Raw genomic sequence first — 17,146 nt, 5'->3', positions numbered from 1 at the left:
AATTAGAATGACTTTGCTTAAATAAAAAGTATACACAGAAGTCTTATGTGATGGGAATGCTTGCATGATTACTAGTTTGTTCAGATGGTATCTCCCTGTTGCAGGATTTTGCGTAGCTTTTACGTGATGACTATGTTAATCCAAGAAATTTAAAGAAAGAACCCATTTTTCCATTTGTGTGTCACCGTTTATGTATATCACTAGCATTTGGGTTTCATGGAATATTATTTGTCTGACTTCTCTACTGAATAAACTTAAAAATCTATTATAGCTCATCTAAACTGGATAATACAAAATGAAATGTAAACATGACTTAAGTAACATGTCTGTAATATTCTAAGCAGTTAAAATAGTCTATGGATAAAAGTGTTGTAAAAGGTTTTTTGTACTATAATTGAAATGTCCTTTGAGCTTCTAGAAAACATTAAAATTAAATGCAATTGTAACTTTTTGTAGGTTGGGCTCATGTGGTTTGTGCTCTGTACATTCCCGAGGTGCAGTTTGCAAATGTTTCTACAATGGAACCTATCGTGTTGCAGTCTGTTCCTCATGATCGTTATAATAAGGTATAATTATATGTCTTTTTATCTATATCTAATGTATTTATTTTAAAACTTGTGAGCTTTGCTAATCTAAAACTATACTTCTTAGAATGCACTGTATATAAAATTCATAAAAGTATGCAGTAATGCTGTATGTTTTCTGCTATGACTTTATGATAAATTCAAGAATTAAGAAAGCTATATTATTAAATTAAGCTGTAAGGTTATCTGCCATGTCTCATTATTCTTTTACAGATTAGGGACTGTTTTTTTAATTAAAAATATCATGATCTTTGAATAACAGTTTATTTTGAAAGGAATGTGAAATATTTCCCATAGGTTAAAATATTATTACAGCTTATTTGAAATGTTATTATTAATTACTGCTAAGTCCTACTGTTTTAAGTATTGATATGAACATAAACATGTTCATAAACATTTCTTTTAGGAAGAAAAGCTATGCTAATATATTAAGGCAAAAGCTTGCAGACTTTTGCCTTTGTAAACAGTATTCACTTTAGTGGGATTTTTTGCTTATAGAAGAACTGCTTCTAAATAAGTGTGAGATGGAATATTTTATAAAGTGTGGTGAGACTTTATTAAAAAAAAGGGCAAAAAAAATCAAAGCAATGTAATAGTAACTTATTAATGTTCTATATTGATAGTTACATTTTTCTGCATGTTTCACTTCTGCTACCTCTTTCTCACTAGGCTTAACTATATCATCCTTTGTATTTTTCCTTCTGTAGGCAGCAAACTGTCTGAATTTCTGATTAGTTTTACTGCATATTTTTCCTGTGTCTTTTTAGCTCTAATTTCTTTCTTTTACTTTATTAAAAGGACGGTTTGTGGACACTGGGGTAAAAGAGGAATAGACTGTGTTATAAGAGAAAGAAAAAACAGACATGCATCACCTCTTGTGTTCTTCCTACAGGGAAACCAGTCCTGTTCATGTTGTCTTTGTGACCTTTAATTTTTGTTTTTTCCCCTCAGTTTACATCTCTGATTTATGCGCTTCCCCCCTTGCTGTTTCACTGTCCTTTTTTCATACTTTGGTCTTTTACCTTGCCTATTTCAGATTCTTATGATTGCTGTCAGCATGTCTTGCCCATCTTATTTACCAGCGTATCCAAAGAGTCAGGAGTCAAACTCTAGATTCTTCTCATGCTTTCTCATTACATATTAACTCAGCTTCTCACTATTGGCTTCCTTCTGCTTTGGCAAGAACATGCAACAGTGAGGTTAAGTGCAGAACTAATAAAACTTTTGTGCTTGGACACAAAGCAGTACAGATTTGCTGTAGTGGATGAGTTTATTCTCTCTCTCCCCAACTCTGGGCCAAGACCACATCTGTTTTCTCATTTTTCCTTGAGTAGTAGTCATAATGGGGTTTTCTTGGTAGTGGTTCTTCCCTAATGTACTTCAAAAATATGTGGAACACTTTGGATTTTGTTTTATCTTGCACCGTTTCCATTGATGGTAATTGATATTGCGTGAGTAAATCCTTGTAACTTCAAAAAATGTATGCTGTGTCTTTTAATATTATGTGTTCACAAAGTCCATTGTTAGTTTCTGTCTTTAGTCTTGAATTCCTTTTTGCTACAACTAAAGTTGCTTCTTTCCTGAACTGTTTTTCTTCCAAATATATGATGTATAGTTGGTTTTTACAGCTAAAATTCAGATTTGAAATTTGTTGGTCTGTAGTTACCATGATTTTTTTTGCTTGCTAGATAATTACTAGAGCCATACAGATCATGAGATGGAGTTCCTGATGTTGTCTAGCTCTTAGTTTTCTTCTTTTTTGATGGGTGTTCTGATTTGGGCCTATTTTCCGTGTTAACATTCAGCCTAAAACTACTTTCATACAGGCTACTACAGTATATTGTAAAATATAATAAAAACTATATCAGAAATTTCAGTGTTTAGGGTCACACCCCTAGCCTGCAAATTGTTGGGGTTTTTTTTCTCTTTTTACAGAACTCTGCTTTTGCTGTCTTTATTTGGTCTATTTGGTTCAGGGAGATAGTGGTTGTGGATTTCAGGGGAATCAAAGAAACGCCTGTAGTGCCGTTGCTGCAGCAAATCTCCTGAAACCAATCTAACTTCATGCCAACAGCAGGCTAATTGTAACAGCACAGAATTTAAGAGGCAATCACTGACAGGAGACTCTCCCATCTTTTTTGATAAATCTGTAGCCAGTGCTGAGTTTGGTACTGCTGTGGCTGAACTGTCACCAGTTCCAGAGTAGGCTAGTTTTGAGCAATACCCCCAAAATCAATACAGCTGCTAATTCCTTTGTCAGGTAGCCTGCAATAATTTCACCCCCTGCCTCGCTTGCTATTCAATGTAAATTTGGTTTATTTAAATGATACATTTTTTTAGATCAGAAACTTTGTAAAGCATTTAACTCTGACTTTATCAATTTGGGAGGAAATGGGAAAGAAATGTTTTTTTGAGAAGTAGACTCAGCAAAGAGTTCTTAAAACATTTGTTGCACATTGTGAACAAATGTAAACATGTAATTAGAAAAAAAATTACTCTTTTTAGAGGGGTTTAGTGTTAATTTCGTTCTGTCTGTCAACTCATGTTGGAATAGGATGATTTTGAGAAAGGTTTTGTTTCCTATGAAGTCCTAAATAATTCTGTGTGTGCGGCTGGATACATATAGAATGATAACATATGGAATTGGGGGAAAATAATAGACCAATGAAAATTACCATAAGGGAAAACTTATTCTGTAGTCTTTCAAATGAAGACAAACATCATTAGAGTTTTGCCAGGAGTTAGTAGTTAATTTACACATTTTTTTTTAATGCACTTGTTTCTTTATTGAATACTGCAAAATACACAGTATTACAAAGTACAGTAATCTTAAACGCAAGAAGAAACACAGCAGACGCCAAAGCATGAGGCTTGTCAATGTAAAGACATTTGGCTGCTGTTGCCCTGAAGTTTACCTGCTTCTGGGATAAAAACCATCATGTTACAGAATTAATCCACTGAATGACTTGAATAGTGGGTTAACTAACAGGAAAGCTCTTCTTACACAGTTGCTTCCAAAAAGAAATGGACTAGTAGTTGCTCTCCTATTTAGTAGATGATTGTTATTCCTTGTATAGTTACGGATGGATAGTATCTATTTATTTTATGTTAGCTTTATTTGTCTCTTTCAGGTTCATTTGAAAGTATGTGGTAATTGAATATAATTACTGCTTTTAGGAATCTCTTTTAAGAGGTGATTAAAAAATAAGTGCATTTGGAGTTTCTTGATCTGCCTAGTAGTAAAGACAGCTGTTAGACTTTTATTTCAGTACTTGCTGCAGCAATGAAAAATTTCTTTGATTCTGCAAGCAGGGAATGCTGTTGCATAGTTGTTACAAGTAGAGTAAAGTATTTCTGAAATTACTTTCTGTTTTATAAGGTTTTTCTTGCCTCATCTTCCCTTCTGTCTTTGCTTTTGCAAAGAAAGTTTATGTTTTGAAGCTTTAAGGAAAAATATTGTCAGAAACATAAAGACAGTTTTGCAAAATGTATATTTTGCTATTAAAAAAACTAAGATATTTGTGTGTTTTGACTAAAATTTCCTTCCTGAGTCAAAAGCTTTGTGTAATGTTTTGCTTTTTTTCCAATGACTTTGAGAGAAGTCTAAGTACTCTCTTCTCTTGAAAGCTCTGAAGAGCAGCGCTGCTGTGGGTGATGAGACAGAGTTCTACACGTCCACATGCGAGAGGTTTCAGAGGAGGTGTAGCAATTGCATGGATTGGCAAATGTGTGAAAGCCTTTGGTTTTTCTGCTTTGTGAAAGAAAGAGAAAGGTTCTCAGGCTTCTGGAATCATATGTGTGTCTAAGAGAACGTGGAAGTATGAGAAGTTCAGCTTTAGAGAGAACTTACTGTCCGTGTTGGAACAGGAAGATGAAGATAGCCCCGTTTCATATGGAAGATTAGGAAACAGGTTTTATACTTCTCATGACTATTGTAGAAAGAATAAAAGTTCATTGAGCTTGTTAAAATGGGTAGGCAGTCTACCGTGTGGTGTTTAAACTTGTTCATAAAGTAGCTAGTCGTTTGTTATCATTTTTCAGTCATTTTACTGTAAATTGGTTTAAGTGGTCCTGAAACACAGACCCCAAATGTAGTATGTAGTGTTGGAAAACAGGGCCTACATCCTTACTAAAGGAATGCTTCTATTGCTTTTCTTCCTGAGCTGCAGTGAGGAAGAGTTACAGATCCTAAGGCAAAAGTCTGAAAAAACAGAACAGTAACTGGAGCTTAAGTTTTATGGGATCTGTTGAACTCTCTATTTATAGAGGTACCTTACTTTTGAAGTTACTTACACTTAATATAGTTACTTAGATGAGGTTGATAGATCATGACCTTGTTTTTTCCTAAAATGTAAATGTGTCAGATCATGGTATGGGAAGCTAAAACGCAGCCAGTCTCAGACCCTGTCAAACAACTGAATTATCTGTATGCACTACCTTGATGTACAAAGGGAGCAAGGCAAAGAATTAAGTAGGATTATCACCTTTCTAATCCTCAAACGTTAGGATATAGGGTATGATTTTAGGATATATTAGCTATTGGGTTTAATGCTTTTTAGAAGTCTTGTGGAAACAGTACAAGAATGACTCGCCTTCCCTAGAGTCTTGCATATTAACAAAAACGCTTTAGTTAGCTGAGGTCTCATGTTAAATGTTGTTCTGAACACTTCTGTAAACGGCTGTTCTGATCTGTGAATTTCACTCATTATTATGTCTTTCTAAGTAATACTGGTTTTGCGTTATATCCTTTTTATTTTTTTTATTTTGGTAGTATCTTGGTCCATTTTTCTTAAACTGTATTTTCTACTTCCCCTGGTTGGTGTTCTTTTTATTTTTTATTCTACTGATTCTCTGCCTTACTGAAGGGAGGTTGTGATACAATTGCAATAAGTCAGTTACAGTTTAAATGTAGACAGGTTTTTTTTTGGGGGGGGAAAAAAAGGTTTATCTTTTCTCATCTAAGATTTTGTAATGGGATTTCTACAGAGGTAGCAGTGTGTTGCTGATATTTGTTACCTCAATAAGGTTCTCTCTCATTTAAAAACAGACACTTCACTGCCTCAGTGCTGGAGGATACTTTCATTAAGAATCTATTCTTAAATTGTTAAATTTTACACATAATTGTGATACAATAGAATCTCTAAATGGTATTTCAGTAACTAGGACAGTAAAAAATTGAAGGAGATTTAGTTTTGCCTGATGTTTCTTCCTGGAATGCTGGTGAGAGATTGTAGCGATGTCTAGTATAGTAGTGAGATTCCATACAGCATGTATCTATGTTTATTTGCCACATGTTAAAAAAAAAAAAATCAAATAATGAGAAAGATTTTGGATTCTTTTTGTCTTAATTTTTTTTTCCATTTCACTGAGAATGTTTTTGAAAATATTACAAATTACAATTGAAAATATTGCAAATTACAAATCCCAGTAAAACAAATAAATTGACAGAAATGCTATGGAAAGATTTTCAGACAGATTGTTTTAATTTTAGCTTGTTTTTGAGGTTGAGATGGGTTTAATATACTAATTTAAGCTTTGTTTACAGAAGGTTCTTGCTTGATTAGTTTCTAAGATATTTGTGGGGCTGTCCAAGTCATGCTGAAATTAAAGCAGAGTTCTGTTAAACACCATATTTAATTAAAGGTAACTAAGCATCATATGAATATTGAAGCATGCTATGAGCCTTCTGAAAATTCTTTACACCAAATGTACAAATAAAATTTTAAGTTTGCAGTTCTTCTGTACGTAACGTTGTAGACATATACGTGTATATATCTTGTACCATTAGGCACTCAGTCTAATTTGATGTTTCTGAATGCCACCAATACAGGTAATGTTAAATGAACGTGAAAATGATTGGAACCTAAAAGGACATAAACACAAACTTAAAAGCAAGGAAAATGCTGAAGCCTAGTGCTATTGACCCTTGGCTGTTTAACCATTTGGCTAGTTGAATAGCGATACAGAATTTAAGTAAATTAGTATTTGTATTGCTTTAGTGTTGATGAAGTGTTACACAGATCCCAAGTGTCTACCAGGTGATCTCCTTTTGCAAACAAACATAATTAGACTTTTTATGAAGAAGTTCTTATATAAGCTTAGCTGCAAAATCCAGTAGTTCTCACCATAGAATCTCCTGTGAGTAACAGAATTCATTTGTATGCTTCTTATCATGTTAAGTATTTTCTCTTTGATAGACATGCTATATTTGTGATGAACAAGGCAGAGAAAGTAAAGCAGCCACTGGTGCTTGTATGACATGTAACAAACATGGATGTCGACAAGCTTTTCATGTAACATGGTAAGTATATTTTATTATTTAACATATCTGATGTTCCAAAAAGAATCAATGCACACAATGTAATGAATAAACTCTTTATTTAGTGTATTTCTGAGTAAAGAAGTGAAGTGGTTTTTGTGGAAGTACCTAACTTCATTATAATAGAGTTTACTAACAATATGACAGTGGTAGCATAGACATTGCTGTGAGCTGCAAAAGCTGTCTGAAAATACTCCCTTGGGTTGTATTAAATGCTGTGTGCTACAGTGAATAAGGTTTAGTGGTTTTTTTCTTAGTTTTTCTTAGATGATATTTTATAGGATATGAGAATGTGAAGACATTGTTTGTTTACCTTCTGCTAACTGATTTTATGCGTGCTTTTGGTAAAGCAGTGGGAAAAATTATTGAACTATACATAAAAATGCACTAGACTCACCCCTTCTGGTCCAGATTTCCAAACATTTGGGGGTAATTCACCTCACTGGTTTTATCTAAATGGTACACCTCTATCCTAAACTATTCATTTAGGTTTCATGTATAGCCATTGGAGAAAAACAGCTGTGTCCACCATCTAATTTATTCCACTTTAAGATATTTAGGTTTGCTTGCATTCAGGAGTTGCTTGTCTCACTTTATGGACTTCTAAAAGAGGCTGGATAATTAGATAAAACTACATGTCAACAGCTAGAAGGAGGCAAAAGGAGTTCCACCCCAAAATTTACAGGCACTATTTGTTTTTTCAAATTCAGCTGAAGCTAATTTGCAATAGATAGATAGCAGATTTACATAGATTGTCTAGCTACATAATCTGGATTTACCTGTCTGTTTTATGAGTGCCCCAGTATGCTGCTTCATGACTAACAGAGTCAGGTATTTGCACACCTACTTAAATTACTCAAATATATTTTCTTCAGCGTAATCAAGTGATACTTTGAATGTCTTGTGCAGATCTTAAAGGATATAGTTCTGTAGCTTAGGCGCTGATTTCTTGGCAGCTCTGCTTTTTTTTAATTTATTTTAATTACTTAACTATCTGGCAGGTTTTACTCTTTCATAAGCATCTTAATTTTTCATTGGATGTGATCAATGTCAAGTTTCTTTTTGTGGTGAAAATGGATTGTGTTCCCAAAGCATGCATAACATATAAAGAAGTTACTTACAGATGTGAAAAAATGTATACATCCAAGTGTTTGAATGAAAACGTCTCTCTTCTTTCGAACAATTGGATGCATACAAGAATCCTTTCAGTCTTTTCTTCTTTCTTCCAAAACTCTGTTTTCAGTGAATGCTGTAAAGAACGTGAGAATTAGATCCAAAATGAAAATACTTACCTTGTCATTTTTTAGTATTTTTTGATTCTAAAAAACGCTAGGTATGTACTATAAAATGATATCTAGTCAGAGAGTACTGTGACTGAGGATATTGAGAGAGTTCTGCAATATTTAAAAAATGGAAGAAAAATGTGAAAACTACAGAAGGCAGAGATCCAAGGTGAGGTGTATCAATATTGGCTTATAATGTCTAAGGAAGAATGAGCTTGGGTTCATCCATTTTTGTATGGCAAGCTTAGAACAATAGATTTTTGCTTAAAGAGATCCTGTTAAATGTTTTCTGTAGTTGACATCTGCTGTAGGTGTGCATGTATTTAGGAAGCAGTATTTCTAGATTGCCTAAGAACATAACGTATAAATGGAGGGGAAAGTGATTTTAAAAAGCAATGAAAATAAGCTGCCTTATGTATTGTTCTTTCATTTAAATACTCCCGTGCATCATTCTGACTGTAACATTACATTATTATGCTAATGAAAATGATATAGAAAATGAAGCTGAATATTTGTTTTTTCAATGTCTAAGTTGGTTTTGATAAAGAAAATAAATCAACATTACAAATGGGGAAAAGCAAATTTGATTTGAAAAAATGTAGTAGAATAAGGTAGTAATTAGCCCAGGCAAGGAAAATTGTAAGTCTTGTTCTTTTTAAAAGAAATTAACCTGCCACAGTCTTTTAAACCAATAAATATAGTTTGATTTATTATGTCATTGAAGTATTATTTTAAAAAAAAAAAAGTAATTTTCCTGGCAAAGCACAGAAAGATGTTTGGAACTTGAGAAAAATTTGCTCTTTGGATCTACAGTATGGTTTTGTTAAAAACTGTTCTTTCCATAGGTAATTTTTGGCTTGAATTTGAGCTAAGAATCATTGTAAATTGCTTGATTTGTTTATTTGTTGGAGTAGCTGCATAATAAATGTAGATTTTCAAGCTATAAGCTTGTGTGAATGGCTTAAAGACTATGAAAAAGGCATCAGGCCAAAGTATAAACATGTTTTTCACTGGGCTACAAAGGTTGGTTATGTGCTTGCATGCCACTAGAAGTCACTTGTTTGGAAATCGCTTCTGTTAAATGCAGATGTAAGTATCCATACATTATCTGCTGTAATAGTGTGGTGCAAGTTGATGTAAAATTGCTTTTCTTCAATGTCATTTGGTTTATTTTTAGTGCACAGTTTGCGGGACTTCTTTGTGAAGAAGAAGGCAATGGTGCAGATAACGTCCAATACTGTGGCTACTGTAAATACCATTTTAGTAAACTGGTATGTATTCATTAAATTCTATAAATAAATGTCACTTATTTTTTCACTCTGAATTGCCATTAATACTAGAAATAATATTTTCATGTAGCTCAGAGGGTAGATTCTATTTTGTTGAAACAATGTTTTAATGACAGTTACAGAAATACTGGTTGAAAATGTTTGTATAAGTGGTTACTTTCTAGATGTGTTGGTTTTTACCCTCTGGCAGAAACAGCATGCACATTTAGTGTTTTTTTCATTAGGTTCCTGTACTGTTTTCTTTTGCAATTTGATTAGTTATCTTCTAGGAATTTAGTCCATTTTGGAATAATCTAGAAAATATTACTTGTTATCCTGTATATGAGAGAGTAAATAAGCCCTCCATTTCTTTCTGCCTCTGTTACTTTTTTTTTTGTGTGTGTGTGTGTGTTTTTTCCTTTTGTCCTATCTCTCACTGTGTAGCCAGTGGATATTCCCTGCCTCTAAGTTTTCTGAAACACAACCTCAAGGAAGTGACCTGAGGTTTGATTTCTAAAAAAAACAAACCAAGCAAACAAAAAACTTTGAAATATCTCAGTTATTTCAGTAGGTTTTGGATCACATCTCTGGATTCTTTCCTGTCACTTCTTATCATCAGTTTGACAGATCCAGATACCTGTTTCTGTGTACGTGTGTGTGTGTGTGGACTTGAAGGACTTACTGATATTTAAAAAATGTTTTTTATGAATATTGAATTATGAAAATTAAAATATGTAAACTTGAGTTCAGTACTGCCATGAGTATAGTTAAACTTGATTATTTCTTGTTTTCACTGCTAAAAAAGGTGAATACTTGGGTGACTTTTGAATAGGTTGCAATGAGGTAAAAACACAGGGCAAATGAAGCATTTTAGCTTTCTGGAAGATAAGCTTGGTGAGGTTAGCTCTGTGCTTTTGTGAATATTGATGAGTTTGCTTCATAATGAAGATAAGTCAGGGCTTTCTAGGCCCTTAATAAGCTAAGATTTTATTTTTTTTATTATCTTGAGCTAAGTATACAAAATGACAAAAAATGCTCTATTACTTAGCAGTGAAGGCAAGCTCTTACGCAATTACGCATTTGATTTGTATGTTCCAGTACAGCTATGATTGAGAACACATATGTTTATTTAAAAAGCAAGTTTAATGATAAAGACATAACTCCATATTTGACATGTAATTAGTTAGCTTTCCGTTACGAAACTACAGTGGTAAGAACAGTAAAGACTGGCAAGATCACTTAAGTGTTTTAGTGGTTCTTTAGGATTACTGTGACTGTTTATGCCTGGTAAATACAGGTGTTTAGTATTTACTACTAAATGAAGATGGTGGGTGGGGTATATCTACTATACCACTGAAAACTTTGGTTGGCAAACCACTGACCTGAAGCATCTTTATAAAGCCACCTCAGTTAAGATAAAATAACAAACCTTTTGAACACTGGCCTAACATAAAGTATTTTCAGTCCCAGACTAGGCTCTCAATAATTACAGAAATACAAGCAATTATGTCTGCTGCTTGTAAATGCATACATGACCATAGCTTTTTTTCCTGGTATACATTGGTTAGTCTTGTTCATATTATTAGTGTTAGTAATTTGTCAGTAATTTTTCAGTTACTGAAGTTTTTTTTTTTCTTCAAGCAGTAAGGCATCTTATCAGTTGAAATGCTTTATACTTTTTATTTATTCAAATGGTTCCTTTTCTCTATCCATAAATATATTTTCTCTTTTTAGAAAAAGAGCAAACGGGGATCTAATAGGTCATATGATCAAAGTTTAAGTGATTCTTCCTCTCACTCTCAGGATAAACATCATGAGAAGGAGAAAAAAGTAAGTGGATTTGTCGTTGCTAATTATGTGGCACATCTGCTTAATAGTAGCACTTTCTGATAAATTTAGTTTTTGCTAAAAAGCATGAAGGAAATCTTGTTCCTGAAACACTGAATAATTAATAACACAGATGATAAACAGGAGGTAGGTACTAGGGTCCAATGAGGAAACATCTTCAGGTGCACTGGTACGTGCTCCTTCCTATTCCTGTTTATCATCACTTTTGGGATACACACTGAAATATACCTGTCGGGAAGGCTGTTTCCATACAGTTTCCTTGCATAGTTTTCCATTAGAGATTATTTTGTGTAGCATTTGTGACTAGGTGGGAAAAACATACAGGGGTAGATCTTTTAGCAAGTGTGCTGATAAACACAATTTAACTTTACATATTTGTAAAAAAGAATTTTAAATTTGTAATGATTATTACTTTACGTTTTTATTACTGCTAGATTAATAGTTGCCTATGGGAAATTTGTCATTTAAATCCAACACAGAGTGATAACAGACAGTGGCACAATAATGCAAATTTGCTTTGGCTCTTTTTTAGCCCTCTAATAATAGATGCAAAACTCCTCACTTGCATGCATCCTGTACAACTAACTTAATAGATTTTTTTCTGCAGGTGTGGGGAGACTTAGTTTTGCATTGTTCAAAATCATTACATAAAAAATTGAAATCAAAGAGTGTATTGGCCAAATGTGTATTATATGAAGGAGCTATATTTATAGTGACAGGAAATTGAATAACAAATGTCAGTCTTCAGACCCTTAGCCTCCTTAATATTTGATTTGGTTTTTAAGCTCACTTTGACTTTGAATGGGTGTTGATCTCCATTGTTCTTGGATAATCTTCTAAAAAGTGTCTTTAGGTCTGGTTATTGATGTAGGTGAATAGTTCCATTTTCATCTGGTAATGCAGGGGAGAGACTGTGCATTGCGATGTGGTTGTACTTCTAAATCTGAATTTATGACTAACATAAGAATAGTATGGGATTTTGGAAAATCAATTTTTCTTAGTAACACATTGGTGGAAAAAACAATCTTGAATTATAGACTACAGAATTACCTGCAAGGTAAAACCTTACCCATATTTGCCATATTTTTTTAATCTTAGTTTGCTTAGTTTTTCACCACTGTCATATTTCAGGTCCTGTTTTGTCAAAATGTATTTATGGATTTTTACTCACATTGACAAAACTTTGAAGTTAAATTTGAAGAAACTTTGAAGTATGAGCATGAAGCCTATATTCAGTTTTGTATGTCTGAGCAGTGCAAAAAACCTGTGGTTTGCGGTTTTTGTTGTTGCTTTTTTTAGTGACTTTGGAGATACTATGCTGCTTCAGGTCGTAATACCTGTAAAATCTTCAGGGGGTACTTGGAGGGCCTTTCTAACAGAGTGTGTTCAGCCAATGTATCAGTTATTTTTTTCTGCTAGCTGCTTGCTTCTCCTGCTCTGGAAGTGTTTTGTGGATCTCTAGAAATAGTTAATGTTGTGGCTTGCCTTTACAAGTCCTGACCTATTTCTGTGACTTGAAGTTAGATAGGATATTAAAGTTTTTTCTGCCTTTCATAAACTGAAACATGGTAATCCAGAAGATCTCATGATCTGTAATACCAAGTGAAGCAATGCGGTGTGAAGCACTGACCTATTATTTCACATTGTTTAATTTGCTTTATTTATGTTGTATAATAACAAAACACTATTCTAGTTAAAACCACAAAGTGGTGAAAAAAGTTGCAATTTCCTAAAGCTGTTAATCGCCTAACTTTTTGTGGCTACTGATTTTTTTGTTTGGCTTTTTTAATCTTATGTGTTCTGTAGCTAAAGAATGACCTGTGCTTTGCAAAATGCTAATCTTCAGTCAATGAACCGTATGTGGTACGGAGGCTCATTTTCTTGGTAAATTTGATTACCTTCTGCATGTGATGTCTTATTTGATATAGTGAATCAAATACACAGTGTATCTTGGAGGAGTAGGGTCATTTTTTAGGGTGACTTTCCTTATTTCCCTCTTCTATAAATCCGTTTGGAATCTAGATATTACAGCAAATATGTATACCTTTCTTCCCAGATACAGTGGTGTCTCCCCCTCCCCTCCCAGGAAGGGCACACTAGTTTCTACTTTATCTTTCATCTTGTTCTTAGGAAATTTGGATAATCTGATTTTTAGACATCCTTAAAGCTTTCCCTTTTGCCAAGCAGAAGCTGTGTGAGTTGAGGATTGGAACCATTTTTATTGCTCAGACCTCAAAAGCAATCCATTTGCATATAAAATATTATTCTGCAATAAGAAGAGGTTGGTCTGAAAATGCTGATGTGGATAGCTGTTGTTTTTGTAAACAGACACTGAGTTGAAAGCATGTATTTTCCTTCATAATATGTTTTTAGTCTCTTCTGGGCACTGTGCTTACAAAATCAATAGCAAATATATAAGGGTATAATAATTAAGAAAAACCAAACCCAAACTAAACCTTTGGTATGATTTAATTTTAATGAGGTATTTGAATCTACAGAATAAGTAGCTTAATTATATTCTGATTACTGCTGCACTAAGTATTGTTAGTTTCTATGGCAGAGATGTTATTTAGAAATGATTAGAGATGAGGCTATGTGCCTCATAAGTAGGGTTGGTAGTATATTGCTTGGCATCACATTGTAATATCTCTTTTTTTCAGGGCTGAGGTGTTTACCTCAAGCTTTTTAGGGAAAAACTTAGGCCACCATGAGGCTGTGTAAGGATACCTTGCTTTGCTAATGTCCCTGGCAGCCTTATCTTTGGAAGGGGCTAAAGAAGGAACTAAACATGTCTGGGATATGACCTTTGTGTAAAGGAAGTGTTTCTTGCCACTTATGTGAAAATTAGGCAAGCTTACTAGCATCATATGTTTAAGACTTCTGAAAAATGTGTATTTACCACATAGTGAGTAAGTACTATATAGCAGCTGAATTACACAAATTCCTTTTCTACTAGAAGTGCTTTGGTCTGGACTGAGCTGGAAGGGGAAATTTATAACTCTTTGCTATGATGACTCATATGATGCAAAATAAATAATAACGGGCTTGTGACTGAAGACCAAAAATGTGTAAGAAGTGGTGATTAAAGAGGGGAAAAAGAGCAAAGTAGTGACAAGGAGCCCCAGGGCACTGTTACAGAAGTTGGATGGTGTCACTCTGAGGAGAACCTAAAATGCAGGAGCCAGGACAGGTGTTCTAAACGCTGAGCTGCGGGCTAAAGAGAATTCATTGTGGGCCTCTCCTTGCTGCTTGTCCTGTTCTTTGTCCTGGTTTGAGTGACAGAGGACTAACTTCTCTTCTAATGCTTGGGAAAACTGCACTTTTAGATGTCTCTAGTGTCTGAATTCATGAAAATATTTACTTTCTAGCCAGCTAGGCTATGTGGGATTCAAGGTCTTGGTGTTTTTGAGCCTTGCCAGGTGCATGGATAAGGAGGAGCGAGGCCCGGCCTGGCCAACAGGATTATTTTATACGGTGAACATCACATTCAGTATAAATTAGAGTGTTTGCTGCGTAGTTCTCTCTGTCCCTTGATGGTGGCGGTCCAGAGAACTCCTTGCCCCGGTGCCGGACCCCTGAGCCCTTCCCTTCCTCCCGAAGCCTCAGCGCTCGCAGTGTCTGACATTTGCTGTCCACTGCTGGGAGTGCACAGCTTCCTGCTGATAGAATTGGCTGAGTATAATCCTTGTATGTTTTACATTGGTATCGGGATCAATACTGGTTCTTTAGTATTATTGTTAATGATTTAGTGTTACCGTATTAAATCTATTTATATTTCAGCCCTTGTGTTTCCTTGTTTTCCCCAGTTCCCTTTCCTGGGGTGGGGGAGGGGTCATTGGATGATAGAATGATTGTCTAAAAGACAATAAATTGTTATGGGTTTCTCAAACTGTAACATCTTTAGGAAACATTACACCTTCTCTGATTATGAGGGGAGAAACTTGAACATCTAAGAAGAGTTTGAGACAGTGTGTGACATTCAGCATGTTATGCTGAAGCCATGAGTTTGGTTGTTAGGCCCACAGGAAGGGAAAATTTAAAACACACGTTTACTGACTGAAAGTTTCCATGGGCTAGCTGTGTGTTCGTTTGTGAACTGCATTCTGAACTGCCCAAACTTTCCCAATATGTTGTGAGGGAGCCTACATTCGTATGTCAGGGCTATGAATTTCATTTGGGAGAAAGGCACTCGATGCTTTTTTAATGTATTTTAATGGTCTGTGTGGGTTGTTACAAATCAAGCCCTAAACACTCGGCTCAAGTGTTCATTCACTATCTGAGTAACTGACTGTGAGAAGAGAAAATTGACCTGCCATGCATCAGTAAGATTCTGTGGCAAAAATAGGAACAGACTGCAGTTCTTTGGGTTACCATTCAGCTGCATGAGCAGTAATTTCCGTTTTTTCCCTTTAAAAAAAATAGTGTTCTGATTTAGTCCTGAAGAGTCAATTTAAAGTACTGTATAAAGTAGAGTGTTGCAAAGGCAATTCTAATTATGTCACTGCTCTGCTAATTGCCTTATTTCATAAACTTAATAATGTTATTTGAACATTGTGATTTTTTGTGTAACTTTTTAGGGAAAAAAGCTCCAGACTCCCCTCAGTAATGCAGTATCCCACTGCATTTTTTCTATGATTCTATGGTTTTTATTTATTTTTAAAGTTTTCTTAATTGTTTTAATAGATGTGACTGTCTAATACTTCTAAGTGTTCTTGACATATGAAGCAAAATTGTAAGAATGCTAAAGATAACGAGAAGAAAAGTGTTTTGCAAACACCATTAAATTACTTCAATTATTGAAGTAATGCTAGATAAATATTATTTAAATGAGAATTGTGTGATATGGATGCTAATGGTGATTCTTATCTGTTACTTGTTTCAAATTCTGTTAAGTCAGAGGGAAAGAAGAATGCCTCTAAAACACGTCTAAAAACTGGTCAATAAGTACATAACATATGTTGCTCAGTGTATAGATGGTCTTTAATCTATCTATGAGCTGCAGAACCTGGTTCCTGTTTCCTAAGAGTGAGTTTTTGTGTGGGTTCCCTGGTGTTCAAAAAGGGTTGACTTCATGCAGCAGTCTGTTACTTTTGGTGCTGACGAATAGTATTTCTGTTTCTGGGCACCTGTCCTTTACTGACTGTAGGAGTGTAATTTTTTCTTTTTTAACATACCTCTTCATGTCAACTTGTGTTGAAAGTCTATTTATTTGGGAAGACTGACAGAGTGTGACTGTGTAAATAAAATTTCATTAGAAAGTTACTCTACCTGAGTGTATTCAGTAACATGTATCTTTAAAGTCTGCAGGATAAAGAGCAAAGGTGGCATCTTGTTGCTTGATTTGTTGCCTGCTGAAGTTCTGTGTTAACTTCTGCTGTATTCTGTGTCAGCCTGATAATCAACTTCGTGTAATCTACTGGACCTGACACCAGTTGGTATAGATGGCAAAGCAAAATGATCTGTTGTGGAGGTCAGGAAGAACTATATAAACAGATAAATTTGTTTTAATTTAAATTTTCTTTTATTTTAGTAAGAGAAAAAGTAGGAACTTCTGTTTCAGTTATCATGCTTATCATGGAATTACTGATTTGACTACCTCATATTTTTCTAACCTTACAGTAACACATTATATGTATTATGGGAAAAAGAGTAATGCTTTTAGTGTACGTTAGCATAACAAACACCTCATAATAGTATCAAGCTTGGCACCTGGGATTAGTTAATTATTGTACAATCAAAATGACAAACACACCACCTCAGGTATACTTAAAAACTGCTCTGTAAGATGTAGCGTTTTGTAAGGCTGCATTAACTGCAGCTGTCCCTTTTACCTCAAAGTACACA

General features: G+C 34.5%; 1 protein-coding gene across 4 annotated transcripts in view; it reads left to right on the top strand.

Moving 5' to 3' along the window:
* MLLT10 (MLLT10 histone lysine methyltransferase DOT1L cofactor) overlaps positions 1-17,146 on the top strand; it is a 148,178-nt gene that overhangs the window by 44,853 nt on the left and 86,179 nt on the right. For 3 of the 4 annotated variants that reach the window (XM_063324681.1, XM_063324679.1, XM_063324680.1), the window contains 4 exons: positions 457-566; positions 6,782-6,885; positions 9,364-9,457; positions 11,189-11,284. In XM_063324681.1, the coding sequence (XP_063180751.1) occupies positions 457-566; positions 6,782-6,885; positions 9,364-9,457; positions 11,189-11,284 (404 nt within the window). The remainder of the gene's footprint in view (positions 1-456; positions 567-6,781; positions 6,886-9,363; positions 9,458-11,188; positions 11,285-17,146) is intronic. The other variant, XM_063324682.1, reaches the window with a different exon arrangement.

Source organism: Chroicocephalus ridibundus, chromosome 2, assembly GCF_963924245.1.
Source record: "Chroicocephalus ridibundus chromosome 2, bChrRid1.1, whole genome shotgun sequence".
Classification (NCBI taxonomy): Eukaryota; Metazoa; Chordata; class Aves; order Charadriiformes; family Laridae; genus Chroicocephalus; species Chroicocephalus ridibundus.
This window is presented reverse-complemented; position numbering and strand designations above follow the sequence as displayed.